Genomic DNA, 19,986 nt, shown 5'->3' on the forward strand with positions numbered 1-19,986 from the left:
CATTCCCCAAATAATTGGTTTACAGTTTTGTGGCCATTTTTCTAGAGATTGGGAATGGCTCTTGTTAGAACCTGTGATAAAATGCCATGAGCAAATAAGTCACAAATATATCCTGTTGAGTAATTTTAAAAGATACACATTTATTTACATCTAAAATACTTGCAAATTCTTGTTTTAATTTTTAACAAATGATAGTAATGAATGAAACTGTGCTACCTCACCACTGTAACTACTTCACAGATAAAACTATTAAGTGCCTGTCTACAAAAAGACAATACATATTTTTGATTAAATGAGTGAAATATTTGTTGAGGTTTTCTATGCATGTAGAATAAAGTAAAATTTTTTAAAAATTATTTTACTGCTTTGAGAGAGAAACATCAATTTGTTGTTCCACTTATTTATGTATTCTTTGGTTGATTTGTGTATGTGTCCTGACCAGGGATTGAGCCCACAACCTTGGCATATCGGGACAACACTCTAACCAACTGAGCTACCTGGCCAGGGGAAATTATTGAAGTTACTAAATAGTTGAAAGATTTCCAGATAGCCAAACTACCTCTACTGCTAATAGTACTTTGTGATATACTAAGTATCTCATTACTGGACGTATTCAAGATGTTATGTGGACACCGTTCAGTGATGCCTGTGTTAGGTATGACTATCTATATGTAAAAGGCTAATATGCTCAGTGTCCGACCATCTGACCAGTTGCTATGATACGCACTGACCACCAGGGGGCAGATGTTCAATGCAGGAGCTGCCGTGGTGCACACTGGCCATTTACAGAGAAACAGCACCACGGACCTGGCGCCGACAAAGCAACACTTGGTTTCCCCCAAGTAGGACCCAGGCCCCACCACCACTCAGGAGCGACGCCCCACCAAATCACAGCCAGCGCTGCCGAGACCCCATGGCGCAAAATACAGCCCACAGCCCAGCCCAGCCCAGCCCAGAAACAGTGGCTGTGCGCGCCGGGTAATGATGTCATGTAGCAACGGTCGGCTTCCTCTCCTAGCAACTAGCCTTCTTGGAGTTTTTTCAGTCAGGAACATGAGTTGCTTTATAGCCAGGCGGAAACATTTCACACTTTAACCAAATGTCTGTGAAGCATTTTCCCATGCTTTATCCCATTTGATCCTCATAGAAGTCCTGGAGTAGGTAGATAGGAGACTCAGTGGAATCCTATTTTCTTTTCATTAGCTGGAAAACGGAGATTTAGAAAGTTTAGAAACTTGACCCAACTGAAAAGAAGTAAGACATGGTGGACCTTGAAAATGACTTCAGGTTTTCTCATTGCACAGAATATAGTCAAACACTGTTACAATTAAATATTTTACCCTTTGTTCTCCCTGTGTGATCTACAATAATAATGTGCTTCGTGTTGATATTTACTGCTGTGTTGCTGACAATTACCTGAAAGAGAAGTTGGAGTGCTTCACTGGGTTGGAAAAAGTTCAGCTAAATCAGAAAGCAGGTCTAATTAAGCAAGTTTATATGTATAAAGCTTTTGCTGGTGCCAATTCCACACATGTGTTTCCATGTGTCATTGTCGATCATGAACTTGGTTGACACTTCTATTATAGAGAAAGGGTGAACAGTGATATTAAAATATTTCTTCTAATTAATTTCCTTTCAATGTGCACGAATTCCTGCACTGGGCCTCTAGTAGGTTTATAATAGGTGGTAGTTATTAAAAATATCAACCAAAACAGTTAAGTAAGTACTTCTTTGTTCCTTCTATATCATCAGATCATCATTAAACCAGGAAATGTTTAAGAATCAGGTGGGTTTTTTTTTTTCCAGTTTATCTTGAGAGTATTACAGATGTCCCCCATTGACTGCCTTCCCCTGGCTCTGAGAGAGCATTATTTCCCAAGGTATGTCTCATGGAACACTATCCCGTGAGTCACTCTGAGAAAAAAATTCCTGGATCATATTCATATTCATTCATACTCAGATTCTCCCTACTAAGTTCTTCCTTAGCTGTGTGTGTGTGTGTTGCATATTAATATATTGGTAGTACTAAGACGTTCTAGTGTAAAGAAACCTATTTTAGTGCTTGGTTTAACACTTAATGTTCCAAGTGTATTTGATGAAGATATCCCTTTTTTCAGGCATACCTATTACCCTATAAAACCAATGTTTCAAAGCAGTCATATTTTATAGCAGTGATTTCCAACCAGTGTGCTGCACGGATTTTTAAAATGTTCAATACCTGACTATTAATTTAGGGGCACTGACCTTGTTTTCCTTAGATTGTCAAATAAAATGACAACAGCCAACACAACAGTAGCCATCCAGTGTGAATGAATCAAAATTATACCTCACTTTTTGTCAGATTGGTAAAAGATAATTTTGGATGTGATGTAGAATTTTAGTAACTAGTTCACGTGTGCCATGAGAGGGAAAAGGTTAAAAAATCACTGTTCTAGGGAACAGAACTCATTTTGTCTGATCTAGAGACAAATAAGAATCTCAAGGAACACCTGTCCTAGCTAGTTCCTCCAATTGTACATGGTCCAGAGATTAGACTAGGAGTGACCACAGTCTTAGGACCAACCACCTGAGTTCTGTGTTCTCTCGCTCCCTTCCCTCCACCTGTTTGCTCTGCCAGAGCACAGCATCCTGTAGCTCTACTGATCCCCTCCTCTACCCCTGTCCTGATTTCCAAAGAAATGGGACCTATTCAGTCTAGCAGCAGGGTTTTTGTTTTTGTTTTCTTATTGAGCACTTAATGCGAGTCAGCTCTTATGCTAGGCACTGGGGATACAGCAGTGAACAAAACACGTGACAGTGTTATGGTGTTCTCTCTCTCCTATGCTTCACCAGGAGGGAGAACCAAAATTCTTATGTCCCAAAGCTTAATAGCACTCAGAGCTCGCTAGGTCCAGGGTTTGGGGTTCGGAAGCACCTCAAGGACCCTTTAGGTTAGTGCCCAAAAAGGAAGTAACTTGCAGTTAGCTACTAGTATATGATGAAGAACAGGAAGACTTCTGTTATGGGCTGTAGTGGGGGAAGATGCAGAAGAAACTGTTGGGAATCAAACCATTATTTTTAGTGTATGAGCAAGATAATGAAACTAGGTATCTTATCAAGGAAAACTTAACATCGATGCTAAATAGAAATATTGGAGAACTTTCAGAAAGAGAACAAATAAAGCCAAGAATTGGTTTGATGGTGAACCTTTTGAGCTCGGTGTGTCAGCATTTTGAAAAACCCTAACTTAACTTTGGTGCCATGTCACATATATAAATTTTTTGATATTTGCAACCATAGTTAAACAAAGACATAGTTTTGATATTTATTTTATATATTTAAATGCCATTTAAAAAAGAAGAATCAACCAAAAAAATGAGTTCCCGTGTCACCTCTGACACGCGTGTCATAGGTTCACCATCACTGGACTAGGTTCAAGAGCAATATTTATTACCGCCATTTGTATGAATTGTTTATTTTTATTAATCTTCTCCTGAGGATATTTTTCCATTGATTTTTAGAGAGAGTGGAAGAGAGAGGGAAAGACAGAAATATCGATGTGAGAGAAACACATTGATTGGTTGCCTCCTGCATGTCCCTGACTAGGGCCTGGCCCGGGAGGAGCCTACAACACAGGCATGTGCCCTTGACCAGAATTGAACCCGGGACCCTTTGGTCTACGGGCTGACACTCTATCCACTAAGCAAAACTGGCTAGGGCGAATTGTTTAATTATATGGCAGCACTTGGTGTGTTCAACTTTCATGATTTGCTGCTTGTACTGGCAAGGTCATCTGCTAATAGATAACTGATTTTTCTAGCTTGAAAGGATCTTGTAAGGATTATATGGCATAGCCTGCTCACAATCTAAAAATTTAGACTCGAGGGAGAAGCTTGGGACTTCTGGGAGTAGTAACATTATTAGGCTTTCGCTTTGGATTTTTCTCATATCCTTTTGAAAATATGTGCTTCAATCTATGCTGCTATTATATTTATAGAATTTTGTTAAGTGTTCAAGAAGGTGTCGATTCAGAAGGAATTGGGGAATTTAAAAAATACATGTTCTTGATACAGAACCTTTGAGGAAGATGCAAATGTGTTTTGAATGTTTAATTTGCTTAGATTTAAAAATACATATCTTCAAGCAAAGTTGCCATGACAACCTTTCCGTAATGTGTGTATACATTTTATGTCTGTCTCCGAGGTTTTCATCTTTCCCAATACATGGTTTAATCACAAGAATTGGTCACTGTGGTCTATTTCTATCTGCATGGTGCCCTGTTGGAATTACATAATTTTGGAAAATGCAAATCAAGCAATAGAGCAATTCTGTAGCACAGTGATTCCAACAAGATAAATGTCATCCTGTCTCCATGGTCAGAGACTGATCTGGTTTCAAAGCCAAGATGACATTTTAGACAGAAGTAGAACTATGAGTTTGTTCTGAGTTTCTGTTTTTTCTTATTCAGAGGACTTATAGGAGGGTCCTAGGAAATTTGGGAAATTCTGGATTAAATCTCTTAGCCCCAGAACTGATCCAGCCTCCTGGGATCATCTAATACACTAAAAATCTCATTTGTAGACTCCTTTTCACTGAGGGAACTCTTACTTTCCGGTATTTTAATCGTCCTTGCTGAAGATTTTTCTGTTGGAAGGTAAAATGGTATTTTCCCCTGAAATACCATCATACCCTAACCGGTTTGGCTCAGTGGATAGAGCATCGGCCTGCGAACTGAAATACCATCATAAAACCTTATGAAATATTTCAGTGATATGAGTCATTCACTTATTCACATGGGTAGACATTTAGATAATAGAAGTAGCTAACAGGAGTCTGTGAGAAATATATTGTTAATTCCTGTGGAGGAGGAAGGAAGAAATCCTACTGATGTATTTTTAAGGTAGTTAAATTCAGCATTCCCGGCCATTTTAAAATATCAAAATTATTCTGTTTTGCTCCTTTCTTTCCAAGAGGCTACATAAAATTTCTTTGACAAAGAAAATAATGAATCTTTTTTTTTCTGTTAACCTCTTCTACGTTCCGTTTTATGAACACAGCAAAGAATAGCCTCGTTCTTACCAACCTTGTACTTACTATACAAGTAAAACCTATCAGCATGCACTATGGTGTTTAGTTAGCAATCTTGTCCAAGTGTAACCTTTTTGCAATATCACTGAAACTGACAAGAAACAGATTGTTATAAAAAAAAGTGGCAGTTGCCAAAACCGGTTTGGCTTGGTGGATAGAGCATTGGCCTGCGGATTCAAGGGTCACAGGTTCGATTCCGGCCAAGGGCATGTACCTTGGTTGCAGGCACATCCACATCCCCGGTGGGAGGTGTGCAGGAGGCAGCTGGTCAATGTTTCTCTCTCGTCGATGTTGCTAACTCTCTATCCCTCTCCCTTCCTCTCTGTAAAAAATCAATAAAAATATATATTTTTTAAAAAAGTGTCAGTTGTGGGAATCATACCTGCTGTAGGTAAGTTAGTTTTCAGCATACAAGTTCTAATGGTATTAATGTACAATCAGAAAAACTGGTACATTTCAAACTCTTCACAATTCATATTATTATGTAAAAGAAAAGTTTGCTTGGTCCAATATGTTTTATTCGCTTGATTATTCATAAGTGTCTTATTCCCTGAAGCAAGTTTATGTGCTATTTAAGTCACTACTACCCCATTCCATCACTCTGCTCTCTAATGAATCTCTGGAGAGTGACCCTGCAGCTTTCATTTTTAAACAAGCTCATCGCACTGAAGTTAGATAGTCACTAATACAGAAGATGTTTAACGTGATTAAGAGTAAAACTGGTTGGACTGGACCAACATTTTCAGTGTCTTTTCATTTGGGTTCCACAGTGAAAACTCAAAACACTTTGCTAACATGTTTATTATTAAGCCAATATAGTAACATCAGAGATTGCTCCAGAAATCTGTAGTGGTAAGTCATTGAAATAATTTTTTGAGGAAGTATAATATAGTTTCCTTATTATCTGGAGCAAAAAAGGGGGGGGTGCAGGGAATCACTGTAGAAGGAATAAGAGATCACAAAAGTGAGAACAAGAGTTGAAATAATGGATCTTGTTCTAAACTACAACCTTGACTTTACACGGTACAAAAAAGGTCACAGACTTTATAAAAAGCTCAGTGGTTGTCAGGAATTTAATTTAAAGAATAGTCAGACTTATGAAAAAGATACAGCATTGGGAGAATAAGAACAAAACTGCAAGATCAAAATGATCTACCTTGACTTTTTCTAGCATTTAACGTTTTTCAAGGTGCTTTCACCTAAACTCGTATTTTATTCATGTACCAGCCCTGTGAGGAAGGAAATTAGTACGGTTTCCAAGACTTTACTGAATCTGTGGTGGGCAGCTAGACACACATGAGCAGAGTGAGGACTGTGGGCCAAGCACAGAGGTCACTGGGGCATCAAGCCCTGGGTGCCCAGCAAAGGACCACTGTGGGGTGGGACCTGGTCCCCAGGTCCCTTTCCTCCCCTAGCTACTGGCATTTTGCTGGCCATGTGGTTTGGACCCTCGGACCTTTCTTACCTCGGGATAACATCTGGGCCTCAGTTGTATTTCAGCTCCAGGCCTGGAAAGGCAGCAAAACCAGATAAAAGCAACAACAAGCCCCCGCTGACCTCAGGACCAGCTGCGCTGACTAATGACCCAGCTGGTGCCTGCCAGTCCGTCAGTGGAGACCCAGCCCTGGGCGGACACACCTGGAAAGCTGCTGCCTGTTCTATTGAGGTCCCCCCTGGGTCCTCCCCTGAAACCTCCTCCCTTAGAGCCCTTCGGAAGGAGGACCTGGCATGCTCTCCTGGGAGCAATCCTGCCTTTCCCTCCCCCTCCCCCTCTCCCCAGACAGGTGGCCTTGACCTTGGTCACGTCTAAGCTCTGAGGGCCCTTCCTTTGCCTCTGTAACTTATCTTCTATCTCCTAAGCCCTTTTCTTCCATGAATTTCCTCCTCTACGACTCTGTGACTTGATAAATGTTCTCTTATGGCTCTGAATTTTTTCCTATTTAGATTCCAATACTGAGGCTGCTGAACCCAGGCCTGGTCTGACCCCACTGGACTAACACCTGGAGCCCTTCTCAAGGCTCCCCCCCGACAAATCAAGGAAGAAACGTGGAGAGAACCAGAGAGATGACAGAAGAGGTGGTCAGAGAGGGAGCGAGTCGGAGGGCAAGCACGAAAGGCTGAGGTCCAGGGGACGGGCAGAGCAGCTTCGGCGATAAAGCGCAAAAGAGGCTGGAGCGCGGGAAAGGCGGGGTTAGGAACCGGGAGGTGGTTACGCATCCCCGAGAGGACAGCTGAGGTCGAGGATGAAGAGGAAATGCAGAGTCGGGCGCTCTCCGAGCTGCAGGGAAGTTTGTGGGCGGACATCCCGCAGGCCAATGGCCGCGGCTTTCGTCTCCGAGCCGCGCCACCTGCGGGGGCCCAAGGGTTAACCGCGCGCGCCTCCCGCCAGCATCCCGGCCCCGCTCGCCGTCGCTAGGAGACGCCGGAAGTGGGGGCGGGGCGCGGTGGGAATCCTGGCCCGGCGCCCGGCGGAGGGAGGAGCGCGCGTGCGCGCGCCCGGCCGGCAGTCGCCCGGGTGACCGTCCGCGGAGGCCGTGGGCTCGCGGCTCGCGCCCCGCCCCCGTCCCCGCGGCCCCCTCCCCCGTCGCTCCCGCCGGGTGTCCTCGCTCCTCCCGCGCGGCCGCCGCTCCTCCGCTGCCAGGCGCGGGCTTCCCGGGCGCTGCGGCCGCCGCTGCCTCCGCGAGGAGGAGGAGGATGTGAAGATGGCGGAGCTGCAGATGCTGCTGGAAGAGGAGATCCCGGGGGGCCGCCGGGCCCTCTTCGACAGCTACACGAACCTGGAGCGAGTGGCCGACTACTGCGAGAACAACTACATCCAGGTGAGGCTCCGGCCCGGCTCGCGGCGGGCGGGCGGGCGGGCGGGCGGGGGGCCCCGGGCCGGGGGCGCAGGGCGCTCGGGGCGAGGCCGGGCGGGGACGCGGCCCACGGAGCCCGCGATGGCGTGGGGGAGGGTGACCGGGGGGCTGGGGGCGGGCGAGAACCCTCCTTTTGGAGGACAGTGTAGCTTTAAAAGCCACGTTTAAAAGCCACGAACTGGGGGTGTGTGGTGTCCCCGCCTCGTCGCTCCTCTGCCCTCGTTCGCCCCCGCACGCGGTGCCGGTCCGTGTGCCGGGGGCGGAGGGAGGAGCGGACGGTGGCATTTTCTGTTGACAGAATCCTGCTCTCCTGGGCGGCAGGGGTGTCGGGAGTGATGGGTCCCCCCCGCCCCCAGGCCCTGGAGGAGGTTTTAAAAGGAGCGATGCGTTGCCAAGCGAAGTGCCTCCGTTTTCTATTGATGTGAATGCCTCTGCGTGCGTGTGCGTGCGTGTGTTGGGGATGCTGTGTGTGTGTGTGTTGGGGGTGCTGTGTGTGTGCGTGTGTGTGTGTGTTGGGGGGTGTATGTGTGTTGGGAGGGGTGCTGTGTGTCCGCTTCTCGTCGGGATGCAGGAAGAGCGGTTGTCTCCTGTTGGAAGTTGTGCTGCTTCCCTCCCTGCGGCGCTGCGGAGCTGCGGGGCCCCCTCCCCGCCCCCACCCCGCTGGACTGGGACCCCCTCCCCGCCCCCACCCCGCTGGACTGGGACCCCCTCCCCGCCCCCACCCCGCTGGACTCGGTCACTGGTTTTCCGGTGGGAACGAGAGTGTGACTGTGACTGAGCATCGGGGATGGTCCTCAGGCTTCCTTTCCCGGTGGCGCTGGGCCGGCGTAGGGACCCTGTGCAGCGCTGTGTCTGCGGCTCGGAGGCCAGGGCTACTGAGTGCGATGAGACGCAGCTGCGCCTGGGTGAGGCCAGCGACTCTGTGGGTTAAAAAAAAAATCCTTTGAAAATTATTTGAAAGAATAGGTTACAACGCACAGGTTAGAAATTCAGCATCTTTTGTTTTCTTTATGGCTGCTTCTGAATCACAGGGTCTACCTCCATTTTCCCCCCTTCCCACTTAAATTCACTTGGCATGAAGGTGGAAATGGAAGAAGTAGGTTAAATTGTTCCTACACTAGGGTCTTTTTTCCCCTCCTGCCCACATCCCCATTTCTCCTTTTTAACATCAGATATTGGGACGCATTCTCAAGTCTTAGTTTAAATTTTTAAAAAAGGTGTTAAAATGTATAGGTTCATACATTTCATAAGGACCACGTGGTTAATCAAGGACGGTATTGTGAGATTTTACTTGCAATGCAATGAACTCTGTGTTATCTTGTAGGGAATATTTTTATTGTAGAATGAACCAGGCACAATCCAAAGAGGCAGTGGAAAGTATGGCTGGTGCTCTGACCCAAGAATATTTCTTGGGTCAGAGATTCATACAAAAAATACAGTTGTCCATGTTTGTAGGGTGCTTTTCTGATACTGAGTGGGGTAGTAGAGATTCAAAGGTTCAGTTGCTCACTTTCCACCAAATGTAGTCAGAAGTGTTCTATGGCCTACGTCCTGGCCCTGTGTCAAGGGTTGATAGGCACCTAGTGTCTGCAGAATTGCATAGTGCAGTTAGGAGAAGCTGCTGTGTGAGCTAATGAACACTGTATGCCGGGCCAGCTTATGCTCCGTGATGGACTTCAGGTGGGAGGAGGATTGGAAGCAGCTGTGCTGTCTCAGGGAATTCACCTCCTCCAGGAGGGACTGAAGGGGTCATCCTATTGCCGTGGGCAGCGAGCCACTGGAGGGACTTAAAGGTCGGAAAGAAATTGAGGGTGGGCAACAGTTTGTAGTTGTGCTTAATTATCTGTGCGTAAAGAGAAGAAACAGGTTTGTCTCTCTTTGGAAGAAAATTTTAATTGTAATTTCAAGGTATAGTTCCTGGTAGGTTACAGTTGTTACGTAAAGGTGCAAGTACCTGGACTAACAAAGCTGAGAGGTGAGAGAGATCAGTGATGGTTGTCTTTCTATACCTACACACCCTGTCTCAGCAGGGGGACTCAAAATTTAGTGGTGGCATTTTGAAATTCAAAGTATAAATAGTGATTAATAGAAGTGGATTTGGATTTTAAAATATTTGTTCAGTTTTAGCATCTAAAAAAGATTTTACATTTTTACCTTAGATTCTCATCTGTTGTAGGATCCAGAGGGTATATTACTGGTGTTCTTTCCAGATGGCAGCTCTTACATGAACTGTTGCAGTAAAGTTGATAAATAGAACATGATGATAGTGATTTGTGCTGACCTAGCTGCACATTTGGCCGGCTCTCCTTGCAATCCAAAGAATTGACCAGCAGGGGTTTTGATGCTGCCTCTGACCCTGCAATAGATGGAAGTTAATTGGTGGGATCAGTGACCAAGTGGTTAATTTAGCCTTATAGCATCATGCCCTAACCACTAGTTTAAGTTAAGTAACCCGACACTGATTTTATTTTGTATAATGTAATTTTTGCTTGTAAAGTAGAAAAAGGACAGATCTGTTGATCATATGTAACAAAGGTAAGGGTTTTTTTTGTTCAGTGTTTTTAACACATTGCGGGCGGATCATGGGCATTCTCGTGTTTTCATATTACACAGTGTTTTACATAAATGTGAAAGGCACGCCTTAAAATCAAATACCCATTGCATTTTGAAGTTATTTATTACATGTTCTTACAAGCTAATATCTTTTTAAAGTATGATATTTTGTAAAACGTTTTTTTGTACTCGTTCCATAGAAACTTATCTGGCCACTGGGCAATAAAACTACTGGTGCACAATGTGTTAAGTAGCTGGTTTTATGCAAAGGGGTATCCAAAATTTAAGAAAAATAAGTATGTTCTAAATGTGGGTTATATTGTGTGAAATTGACAAAGGAGGGAAATAATTGTGTAGTCTTTCTAAAAACCATTGTACTCTTTAAATTGTTTCTGTGTTATAAAAATATCCTGCAGATATATTATCAGCATTAGAAGTGAACAGATATTGTCTGTATGAGCACACAACATCTACAGGTAAAGCAGAGCTGGATTGTAAGTAGTAGTTGTCCATGTTACTAAAGTGGTTAACAGAAACTTAAAAATCATCTGTAGTAAAATTTTAGATTTTTGTTTTATTCAATCTCTAGAAACAATTTTTTCTAAAATGTGATGATAGGAAGTTATGACTACAATTTGCTGATACTTACCTGATTATAAAAAAGAACTTAGTAATCGTTAAGGATTACTTTCTTTTCTTCATTTATTAATGTAAATATCTATGCCTAATCTAGGAAGTGTCCAGAAATTTAAAAAAAACTACCCACATTTTTGATTAACTTGGAATCTACAGCTTTACAAATAGAAGAGTTTTATTTTTTAATTTATTTATTGTTTCTTAGAGAGAGAGAGAGAGAGAGAGAGAGAGAGACATCGATTCAAACATCCATTTGTTGTCCCACTTATGTATGCGTTCCTTGGCTGATTCTTATGCCCTGTTTGGGCATCAAATCTACAACCTTGCAAATTTGGATGACACTCTGACCAACTGAGCTACCCACTAGGGTGAAGAATTTTATATTTGCTTTAATATTTTGGTAGATGAAATACATTTATAGTTGTTACTTTCCTTAATTAAGACTGAAAAACCATCTTGTGTGTATTTACATTTTTTCCTATTTTTAGATAAAAGAAAGTTACTGATTTTTGTGAGTGATAATTCACATACATAGTAAAATTCCATTGCTCATTATTTGGATATGAAGCAAAATTATCCAATAACATGAATTTGTTCAGAACAGAAATTAGGAATTTACCTTAATAGTTTATCTGAATTATTTCTCTTTTGAATACCAGGAGAACTATCATTAATGGCTTCCTTTTTTTTTTTCTTTCTATCAACAAAGATATTCCAGAAATCATTAAAAATTGCATTGAAAGGTTTATAAGGAGATAATAGAGTCATGGCTTATTCCCAGCTAGTTTCATAAAAATGTAATCACTGAAATTATATTAAGATTTAAAACTCTTATTTAATAAAAGCCATAGAATACATGCGCATTGTTGAAAGATTATTAGAAAATACAAAGAAACTTAAAATTGTCTAATCATTTTGAATATATATCTGGTAGTTACACTTTTAAACCTTTTTGATATATACAACATACAGTATATATCTTTTTTATTAACTTTTTTTAGAGAGAGAGGAGGGAGATCCAGACATTGATTTGTTGTTCCACTTATTTATGCTTTCGTTAGTTGATTTTTATATGTGCCCTGCCTGGGAATTGAACCCTCAAACTTGGTGCATCAGGATGATGCTCTAACCAACTGAGCTACTGGCCAGGGCTAAAAATCTAAGCCAGATCATGTCACCTTTCTGTTCAGAACACTCAAGACTTCATATTTCCTACAGGCTGCAAGTGTTGTAGCTTCTACTTCTTTCCTCTCCCACACTCACTCTACTGCAGCCACTTAACCTTTTTTTCTTGAACATACCAGGCATACTTCTGCCTCAGGACCTTGTTACTTTGCATTGCCTGTGTCTTCTGCCAGAAGCACTCATTCCCAGATAGTAGTTGTATGACTGGATCTTTACCTCCTTCAGGCTTTTTCTCAAATGTCACCGTCTTGATGCCCCCTTTTTGATCTATGTAAAGTAGTAACATACTCCTGCCCTTTGTTCACTCTCTTCTTTGCTTGTACTTTTATTTAACATGACATTTATTTCTGTGCCTTTCTCCTTCCCCTGGTATATGAGCTCCATGAGGGCAGGGAGTTTTTGTCTCTTCATTGCTAGCACCTGGAACAGTGCCTGGGACAAAACAGGCATTCAGTAAATATTTGTTAAATGAATAAATAGGTACTTTTTAGTAAGCAGTAGAAAATATCTACTTGAAAACCATGAAGTAGTTTTCCAAATTTGAAGAGTTTGTAGATTTATGTATAGGTAAATGAAGTAGTTCAATGCTTTTTATTTGTTCAGTATATTTAATGTAGATGCTACTGACAATTGACAGTCCTGTTTCACAAATAACAGATCAGTTACTTTCACTTAGAGCAGGATGCTCATCAATTGCCTGAGCTGATCTGCAGCTTCTTAGGAAGTGAGCAAGGGAGATTTCCTGTTTTAAAAAAATCAGATAAGAGCGCTTCCGGGGATGGTGTCTTCAGGCATTCACAGGGTCCAGCATTTGACATATTGTCCAAGGCTGTCCTCCAGTACAACCTCTAACAAAAACTAGGCTGTCCTGAAAACCTGGTTAGTAGAATTGCTTATCTTTATACCAGGAAGATTGGGAGAGCACCAGAATCTGCATGGAGCCTGTGCCCAGGCTGAGTTCGAGGAATTCCTGTGGTGAGACCTGGAGTTCTAATGCTGTTGTCTAAAATGAAAACACATGCCAGCAGCGCCTATGGTGGGTCCACTGTGCTAAATGTGACAGGGTCAAGTGTGCTTTCCTCATTGAGGGGCAGAAAATTGTTGAAAGTATGGAAGGCGCAAGCACAGAGTCAAAGCTAAACTTATAAAAAATGAGGCTCTTTTGAGTAAAAAACAAAACAAAACACAGTATACTCAAGCTTACCTTTGATTCTGCTAAACTAAAATACTGTTCAGGTAGGAATAGTGTTCTTTTTTTTTTTTTTCCTGTGTCCCCTGTGTTTTGTTGAGTAAAACAATTGAACTTATGACTCACAGCATTTAAAACTTTTTATTATATATATTTTGCTTGCTCAATAAATATTTTTTGAATGAGTATCTGTCTATGCTAGGAAATCAGTGATAAGTAATTAACTCATGGACTGACAGCCTAGTTGTGTTACCATTTGATTGCTATGAAGAGCCTCTTTTGTAAATTCTGAATTAGTGGAGTTTGAACTAAATGTAACATGGTACTATTTTTTCTTTTGTCATTTTTGCTGACCATTATTTGGCTGTCTATTTACCCACTGACAACTTTGAATAGAAGTAAGTAGATGCATTGTTAGGAACTTCCAGAATCTACAAAACAAGATTAAATAGGGAAAGCCAACAAGGATGCCAGCCTTTTGCAATATTTAGTATCACAAGACTTCAGCAGAAGATAGATCTTGAATAATAATTCTTTCTCTTCTCCCTTAAAAGTTTTTATTCTAAATACTAGTGACCCCGTGCACGGATTCGTGCACATTGAAAGGAAATTAATTAGAAGGTGGCTGGTGGGGCGGGACTGGGCAAGATGGCTGGACACATCCTGGAGCCAACCTCCCACCAGCTGCACCTGGGGTGGCGCTGTGGCTCGAAGGGCGTCTGCAGAGTGAACGGAGGGTCCCTCCGCCAGGTGGGGTCCCTCGACCTGGCCTGCAGGGATCGGGCCGAAAACGGCTCTCAAACATCCCCCGAGGGGTCCTGGAGTACGGAGAGGGCACTCTGCAAAGCTGCTGTCGTACAGGATGTGGAACGCAAACACAAGTGTGAATAAAACCAGATTCGGGCTGACAGCGCCCCAGCAACAACATAACCCAGGCTGAAGGTGGGATCTTGCGGCCCTGTGAGGAATCAGGCTCCCTCCTCTCTGTGTTAAGCGTCTTCCCCCTGGTGGTCAGCGTGTGTCATAGCTACTGGTTGACGGACACAGCATATTAGCCTTTTATATATATAGATAGAAGACCTGTGCCCAGGCTGAGTTTGAGGAATTCCTGTGGTGAGACCTGGAGTTCTAATGCTGTTGTCTAAAATGAAAACACATGCCAGCAGCGCCTATGGTGGGTCCACTGTGCTAAATGTGACAGGGTCAAGTGTGCTTTCCTCATTGAGGGGCAGAAAATTGTTGAAAGTATGGAAGGCTAGGTTCACAGAAAGACTTTGAGTTACTTAGCTTGATAAATGGCACTGTTTTTGAGAGGAAGTTTAAACTTATTGACATTAAGTTTACATTGTTTCAAGGCTTTTATCACTTATACATTTGTTTATAATGTTAATATGTATAGTTATGAATTTTATTCATGTGTAAGTAAAATGTACACATAATATACCTTTAATGTTAGCAGTTTTATATGTTTTAAACATTATGTACATACTAGAGGCCCGGTGCACAACATTTATGCACTGTGGGGGGGAGGGTCCCTCAGCCCAGCCTGCGCCCTGTCACAGCCTGGGACCCCTCAGGGGATGTCTGCCTGCTGGCTTAGGCCCGCCTCCCCTAAGCCAGCAGGCGGACATCCTCCGAGGGGTACTTAGTGCTGCTGGCTGCTGTGGAGGCAGGAGAGGTTCCCGCCTCCGCTGCTGTGCTCGCTAGCCATGAGCCTGGCTTCTGGCTAAGTGGTGCTCCCCCTATGGGAGTTCACTGACCACCAGGGGGCAGCTCCTGCATTGAGCGCCTGCCCCCTGGTGGTCAGTGCGTGTCATAGCAACCGGTCATTCTGCTGTTCAGTCAATTTGCATATTAGCCTTTTATTATATAGGACTAGTGTCCTGGTGCACGGATTCATGCACATTGAAAGGAAATTAATTAGAAGAAATATTTTAATATCGCTATTCGCCCTTTCTCTATAGTAGTAGTGTCAACAAAATTCATGATCAACAATGACAGATTGAAACACACGTGTGCGATGGGCGCCAGTGAGCGCTTTATATGTATTGCGCATGCACGTGTCAAATTAGCCTTTTATATATATAGTAAACTTGCTTAATTAGACCTACTTTCTGATTTAGCTAAACTTTTCCAGCCTGGGCAAGAAGCACCCCAACTTCTCTCTCTTTCAGATAATTGTAAGCAACACAGCAGTAAATGTCAACACGAAGCACATTATTATTGTAGATCACGCAGAGGGAACAAAGGGTGAAATATTTAACTGCAACAGTGTTTGGTTATATTCTGCACAGTGAGAAAACCTGAAGTCATTTTCAAGGTCCACCATTTCTTCTTTTCAGTCAGGTCAAGTTTCTAAACTTTCTAAATCTCCTTGTCTTGCTAATGAAAAGAAAATTGGATTCTACTAAGTCTCCCATCTACCTACTCCAGGACTTCTGTGAGAATCAAATGAGATGAGGCACAGGAAAACGCTTCACAAACATTTGGTTGAACTGTAAAATGTTTGCACCTGGCTATAAAGCAACTCGTGTTCCTGGCTGAAAAAACTCCAAGGAGGCTAGTTGCTAGGGCGAGGAAGCCGGGTGTTGCTACATGATGTCATTACCCAGCACCACCCACAGTGACCCTTTCTGGGCTGGGCTGCGGGCGGTATTTTGCGCCTTGGGGTCTTGGCAGCGTTGGCTGTGATTTGGTGGGGTGTTGCTCCCAAGTGGTGGCAGGGCCTGTGTCCCACTTGGGGAAAGCTGAGTGTTGATTTGTCAGCACCAGGTTCGTGGTGCCATTTCTTTGTAAATGACCATTGAGCATCTGCCCCCTGGTGGTCAATGTGTGTCATAGTGACCAGTCAGAGGGAAGGACAGACACTTAGCCTTTTGTCTATATCAGAGGTTCTCAACCTGTGGGTCACGCCCACAGGAAAACACATATAGCATATCAGATATTTACATTACGATTCATAACAGTAGCAAAATTACAGTTATGAAGTAGCAACGAAAATAATTTTATGGTTGGGGGTCACCACAACATGAGGAACTGTATTAAAGGAACGCGGCATTAGGAAGGTTGAGAACCACTGATAATGACAAGGCTGTATACCCCAGCCTTTTCTTCTTTTTATGATTGATTTAAGACTGTATCTCTAGCATTATTAACATGATTTTTAAAACATAGTTTAAAATTTGATTAATTCAGTTTATTATTTAATTTTATTTGGACATAGGCTCTTTTGACTCAAAATATATCAATTAAATCAGGGCCTCTTTGGCTACTACTCTAATCCTGGTCTGGTTCCCTCTCTTCCTTTCCAAAGTAACAATTGTTATTTCAGTGATTAAAATTGTTTTTTAAATTTAGGAAACATTTATATAACATAGAACTTATAATTTTACATTTTAAAGTGTAAAGTCCAGTGGTTTTTAATATATTTGCAGTTGTGCAACCATTACCAAATCACAGTTTTGTTTTTAATTTTTAAAAAAATATATTTTATTTTATTTTTTTACAGGGAGGAAGGGAGAGAGAGAGTTGGAAACATCGATGAGAGAGAAACATCGATCAGCTGCCTCCTGCACACCCCCTACTGGGGATGTGCCCACAACCAAGGTACATGCCCTTGAATGGAATCGAACTTGGGACCCTTCAGTCTGCTGGCCGACGCTCTATCCACTGAGCCAAACTGGCTAGGGCTGTTTTTAATTTTTTGAGGAAACTTCATACTGTTTTCCATAATGGCTGCACCAATCTGCATTCCCACTTGCATTATATTAGTGTTTCCTTTTTTCCAAATCTTCACCAGTGATTTATTGATGGGAGGTGATACCTCATTATAGTTTTAATTTGCATCTTTCTGATGATTAGTGAAGTTGAACATTTTTTTCATGTCTATTGGACAAGTGTTTATTCAGGTCCTATGCCCATTAAAAATTTTTTTTTAATTGATTTCAGAGAGAGAGGAAAGGAGATGGAGTGAAACATCAATTGGTTGCCTTCTGTATGAACCCTGACCGGGAATTGAACCTATCATCTAGGTATGTGCCTTCACAGGGAATTGAACCTGCAACCTTTTGATGTATGGGATGACACTCCAAGCAACTGAGCCACCTGGCCATGGCTGTGGCACTGTTTTTTATAACTGAATTTTGTCTGCTATACACCCCTGGTGTATATTTAGTGTAATATGTACCATTTAACTGAATTTCCATTGTGTTTTTTCCTTGCCTCTGTACATGTTGTAATACTTACGTTACTATTAAGACATTTGGGTATATAGAGAAACTATGATGCATTTATGTACTACTGCTTATTTCTTTATTATCGAGATATAATTGACATATAAATTATGTTATTTTAGGTACAATGTAATGATTGATATTTGTATATACTGAAAAATTATCACCATAATAAGTCGAGTTAATGTGGCCTTAGCTGGTTTGGCTTAGTAGTCAGCCAGCCCACACACTAAAGGGTCACAGGTTCAATTGTGGTCAAGGGCATGCACCTCGGTTTTAGGCTAGATCCCCAGCCAGGGCTTGCGTGGGAAGCAACCAATTGATGTGTCTCTCACATTGATGTCTGTCTGTCTGTCTGTCTGTCTGTCTGTCTGTCTCTCTCTCTCTCTCTCTCTCTCTCTCTCTTCCTCCTTCCCTCCCCCTCCTTTCCACTCTCTAAAAATCAATGGGAAAAATAACTTCCTGGAAGATTAACAAAAAAACAAATCGAGTTAATGTGTGTCAACATATAGTTACAGAATTTTCTTTCTTGTGATAAGAACTTTTAAGATCTCTCTTAGCAACTTTTGTATATGCAATACGGTATTATTAACTATAGTTGCCATGATCTCTCTTTAGGACATATATGCTACTGTTTATTGAACTCTAATATCTCTTGCCTTTGAATTAGAATATAGTGTCATTGGGTTTCTTTCATCTGTAAGGCAGAGGTGCAGGAGCACAGCTGAAAGGCCTCCGATGTCTTACCTAGGCTGTGGGGGTTTCTAACCTAAATTTTTATTTTCATGTATGATCATCTGTGCTTTAACATTTTTCCTCATTATGGATACTTTGTATATAGAAAAATGTAAATATGAAAAGGGAAGTCAATCAGTAAATGTTCCAGTGTTTATAATTTTAGTTAAATGTATTTTAGAATTGTGGAGAAAATACATAGATTCTCAAATGGCCTTATTTTGTTAGATTTCCGAGTTTAATATTTTCAGATTTTTTTTTCCTTTTCTTACTTTTAACATCAATTTGATGCCGAATTTTCCAGGCCGTAAGTTTTGTTTGTTCGGTTTCTTCTGGGATATCTTTTTCTTCCTGTGCAGCCTCCTCTTCTGATTTAGGAACAGTTTTGCTCTTTTTCAGTTAAGTATCATCTCAGTGTGGCAGGGAGAGCTCATGTATGGTTTAATCCGCCCATGACCCTGTGAGTTCTGAGCTACATCTTGGGAATTTTGTTCATCTGAATGTGTTCAGTGACCAGAGAATCTACCTCTAAACCCCAAGTTCAACATTACTCTCTGTATTTTTCAGAACGTGCAGCAAAAATTCAGCATTAAAAAAAAAAACTTCATTGTTGAAGGTATTACATATATCCCCTTTTTTCTCCCATTGACCCCTTATAGTCCCCTTTCCCCCACACCCCAGGCCTCCGCCACCTCACAGTCTGTATCCATGGGTTATGCATATATGCATACAAGTTCTTTGGTTGATCTCTTCCCATCCACCCACCTACCCCCGCACCCCCGCCTTCCGTCTGAGATTCCACTGTCTGTTCAAGCACTCTTTTTGGCCCACCCATCCTGTGCCCAGCCCACTGTTTAGGCCTGGGCACACCTACCAACTAACCATTGTAACAACGAATGGCACAGACTGCTTCTGTAAAATGACATCCTCAGGTACTTGGTGCTTTTTGGATATGCATTCCTTTGATGGTCTGGGCAGTTTCACGAATGCTCATAAAGTGAACACAAGGATTTGAATCTCTTGATTTGCATGATTTTGTGAGGTTTTCTGTGTCAAGTGAACAGCGCGAACCATTTTCAGAGGTCACCTCATGCTGCTTATGGGAAGAGCAGATTTTTGTTCATCTATAAATAAAGAATTTAGAGGTATTTCTAATTTCCTGTGTCTTGAAATGCCAAATGTTACTGTTGACTTATACTTTTCCAGATGCGCTTAAGCTTTGTTTAGAAAGAATCTTACTTGGGAGCATAAAGTTACCATCTTGTATTTATAAGCAAAGACTGTAGTGAATATTACTCATAGAAGGGGAACTTAATCTTCAATGATAATTTAAAAGAGCCCCAACTGTGCCAGTCATTGCTTTTAAGTGGCAAAATATATTCCAATGAAAACTAAAGAACAATATAATTTTTTATAATTTTAATTTTTTAATAAGAAGGTATTGCTTGTAATAAAAGTTTGCTCGTAATGTAACTGTATGGACTTTCAAATAAGATTTCAGAATACGAAGCTCCTTCCCAACTACTTCAGTCTG

General features: G+C 42.1%; 1 protein-coding gene across 36 annotated transcripts in view; it reads left to right on the forward strand.

Annotated features, from left to right (window-relative positions):
- Window positions 1-7,482: 7,482 nt before the first annotated feature.
- The window catches only part of ABI2 (abl interactor 2), a 67,279-nt gene continuing 54,775 nt past the window's right edge, over window positions 7,483-19,986 (forward strand). For 6 of the 36 annotated variants that reach the window (XM_059702840.1, XM_059702854.1, XM_059702857.1 and 3 more), the window contains exon 1: window positions 7,558-7,886. In XM_059702840.1, the coding sequence (XP_059558823.1) occupies window positions 7,770-7,886 (117 nt within the window). In that variant the 5' untranslated portion in view covers window positions 7,558-7,769. Of the gene's footprint in view, window positions 7,887-19,986 lie in introns of all 36 variants that reach the window. The other 30 variants (XM_059702842.1, XM_059702851.1, XM_059702855.1 and 27 more) reach the window with 14 other exon arrangements.

This window comes from Myotis daubentonii, chromosome 7, assembly GCF_963259705.1.
Source record: "Myotis daubentonii chromosome 7, mMyoDau2.1, whole genome shotgun sequence".
NCBI classification, from domain to species: Eukaryota; Metazoa; Chordata; class Mammalia; order Chiroptera; family Vespertilionidae; genus Myotis; species Myotis daubentonii.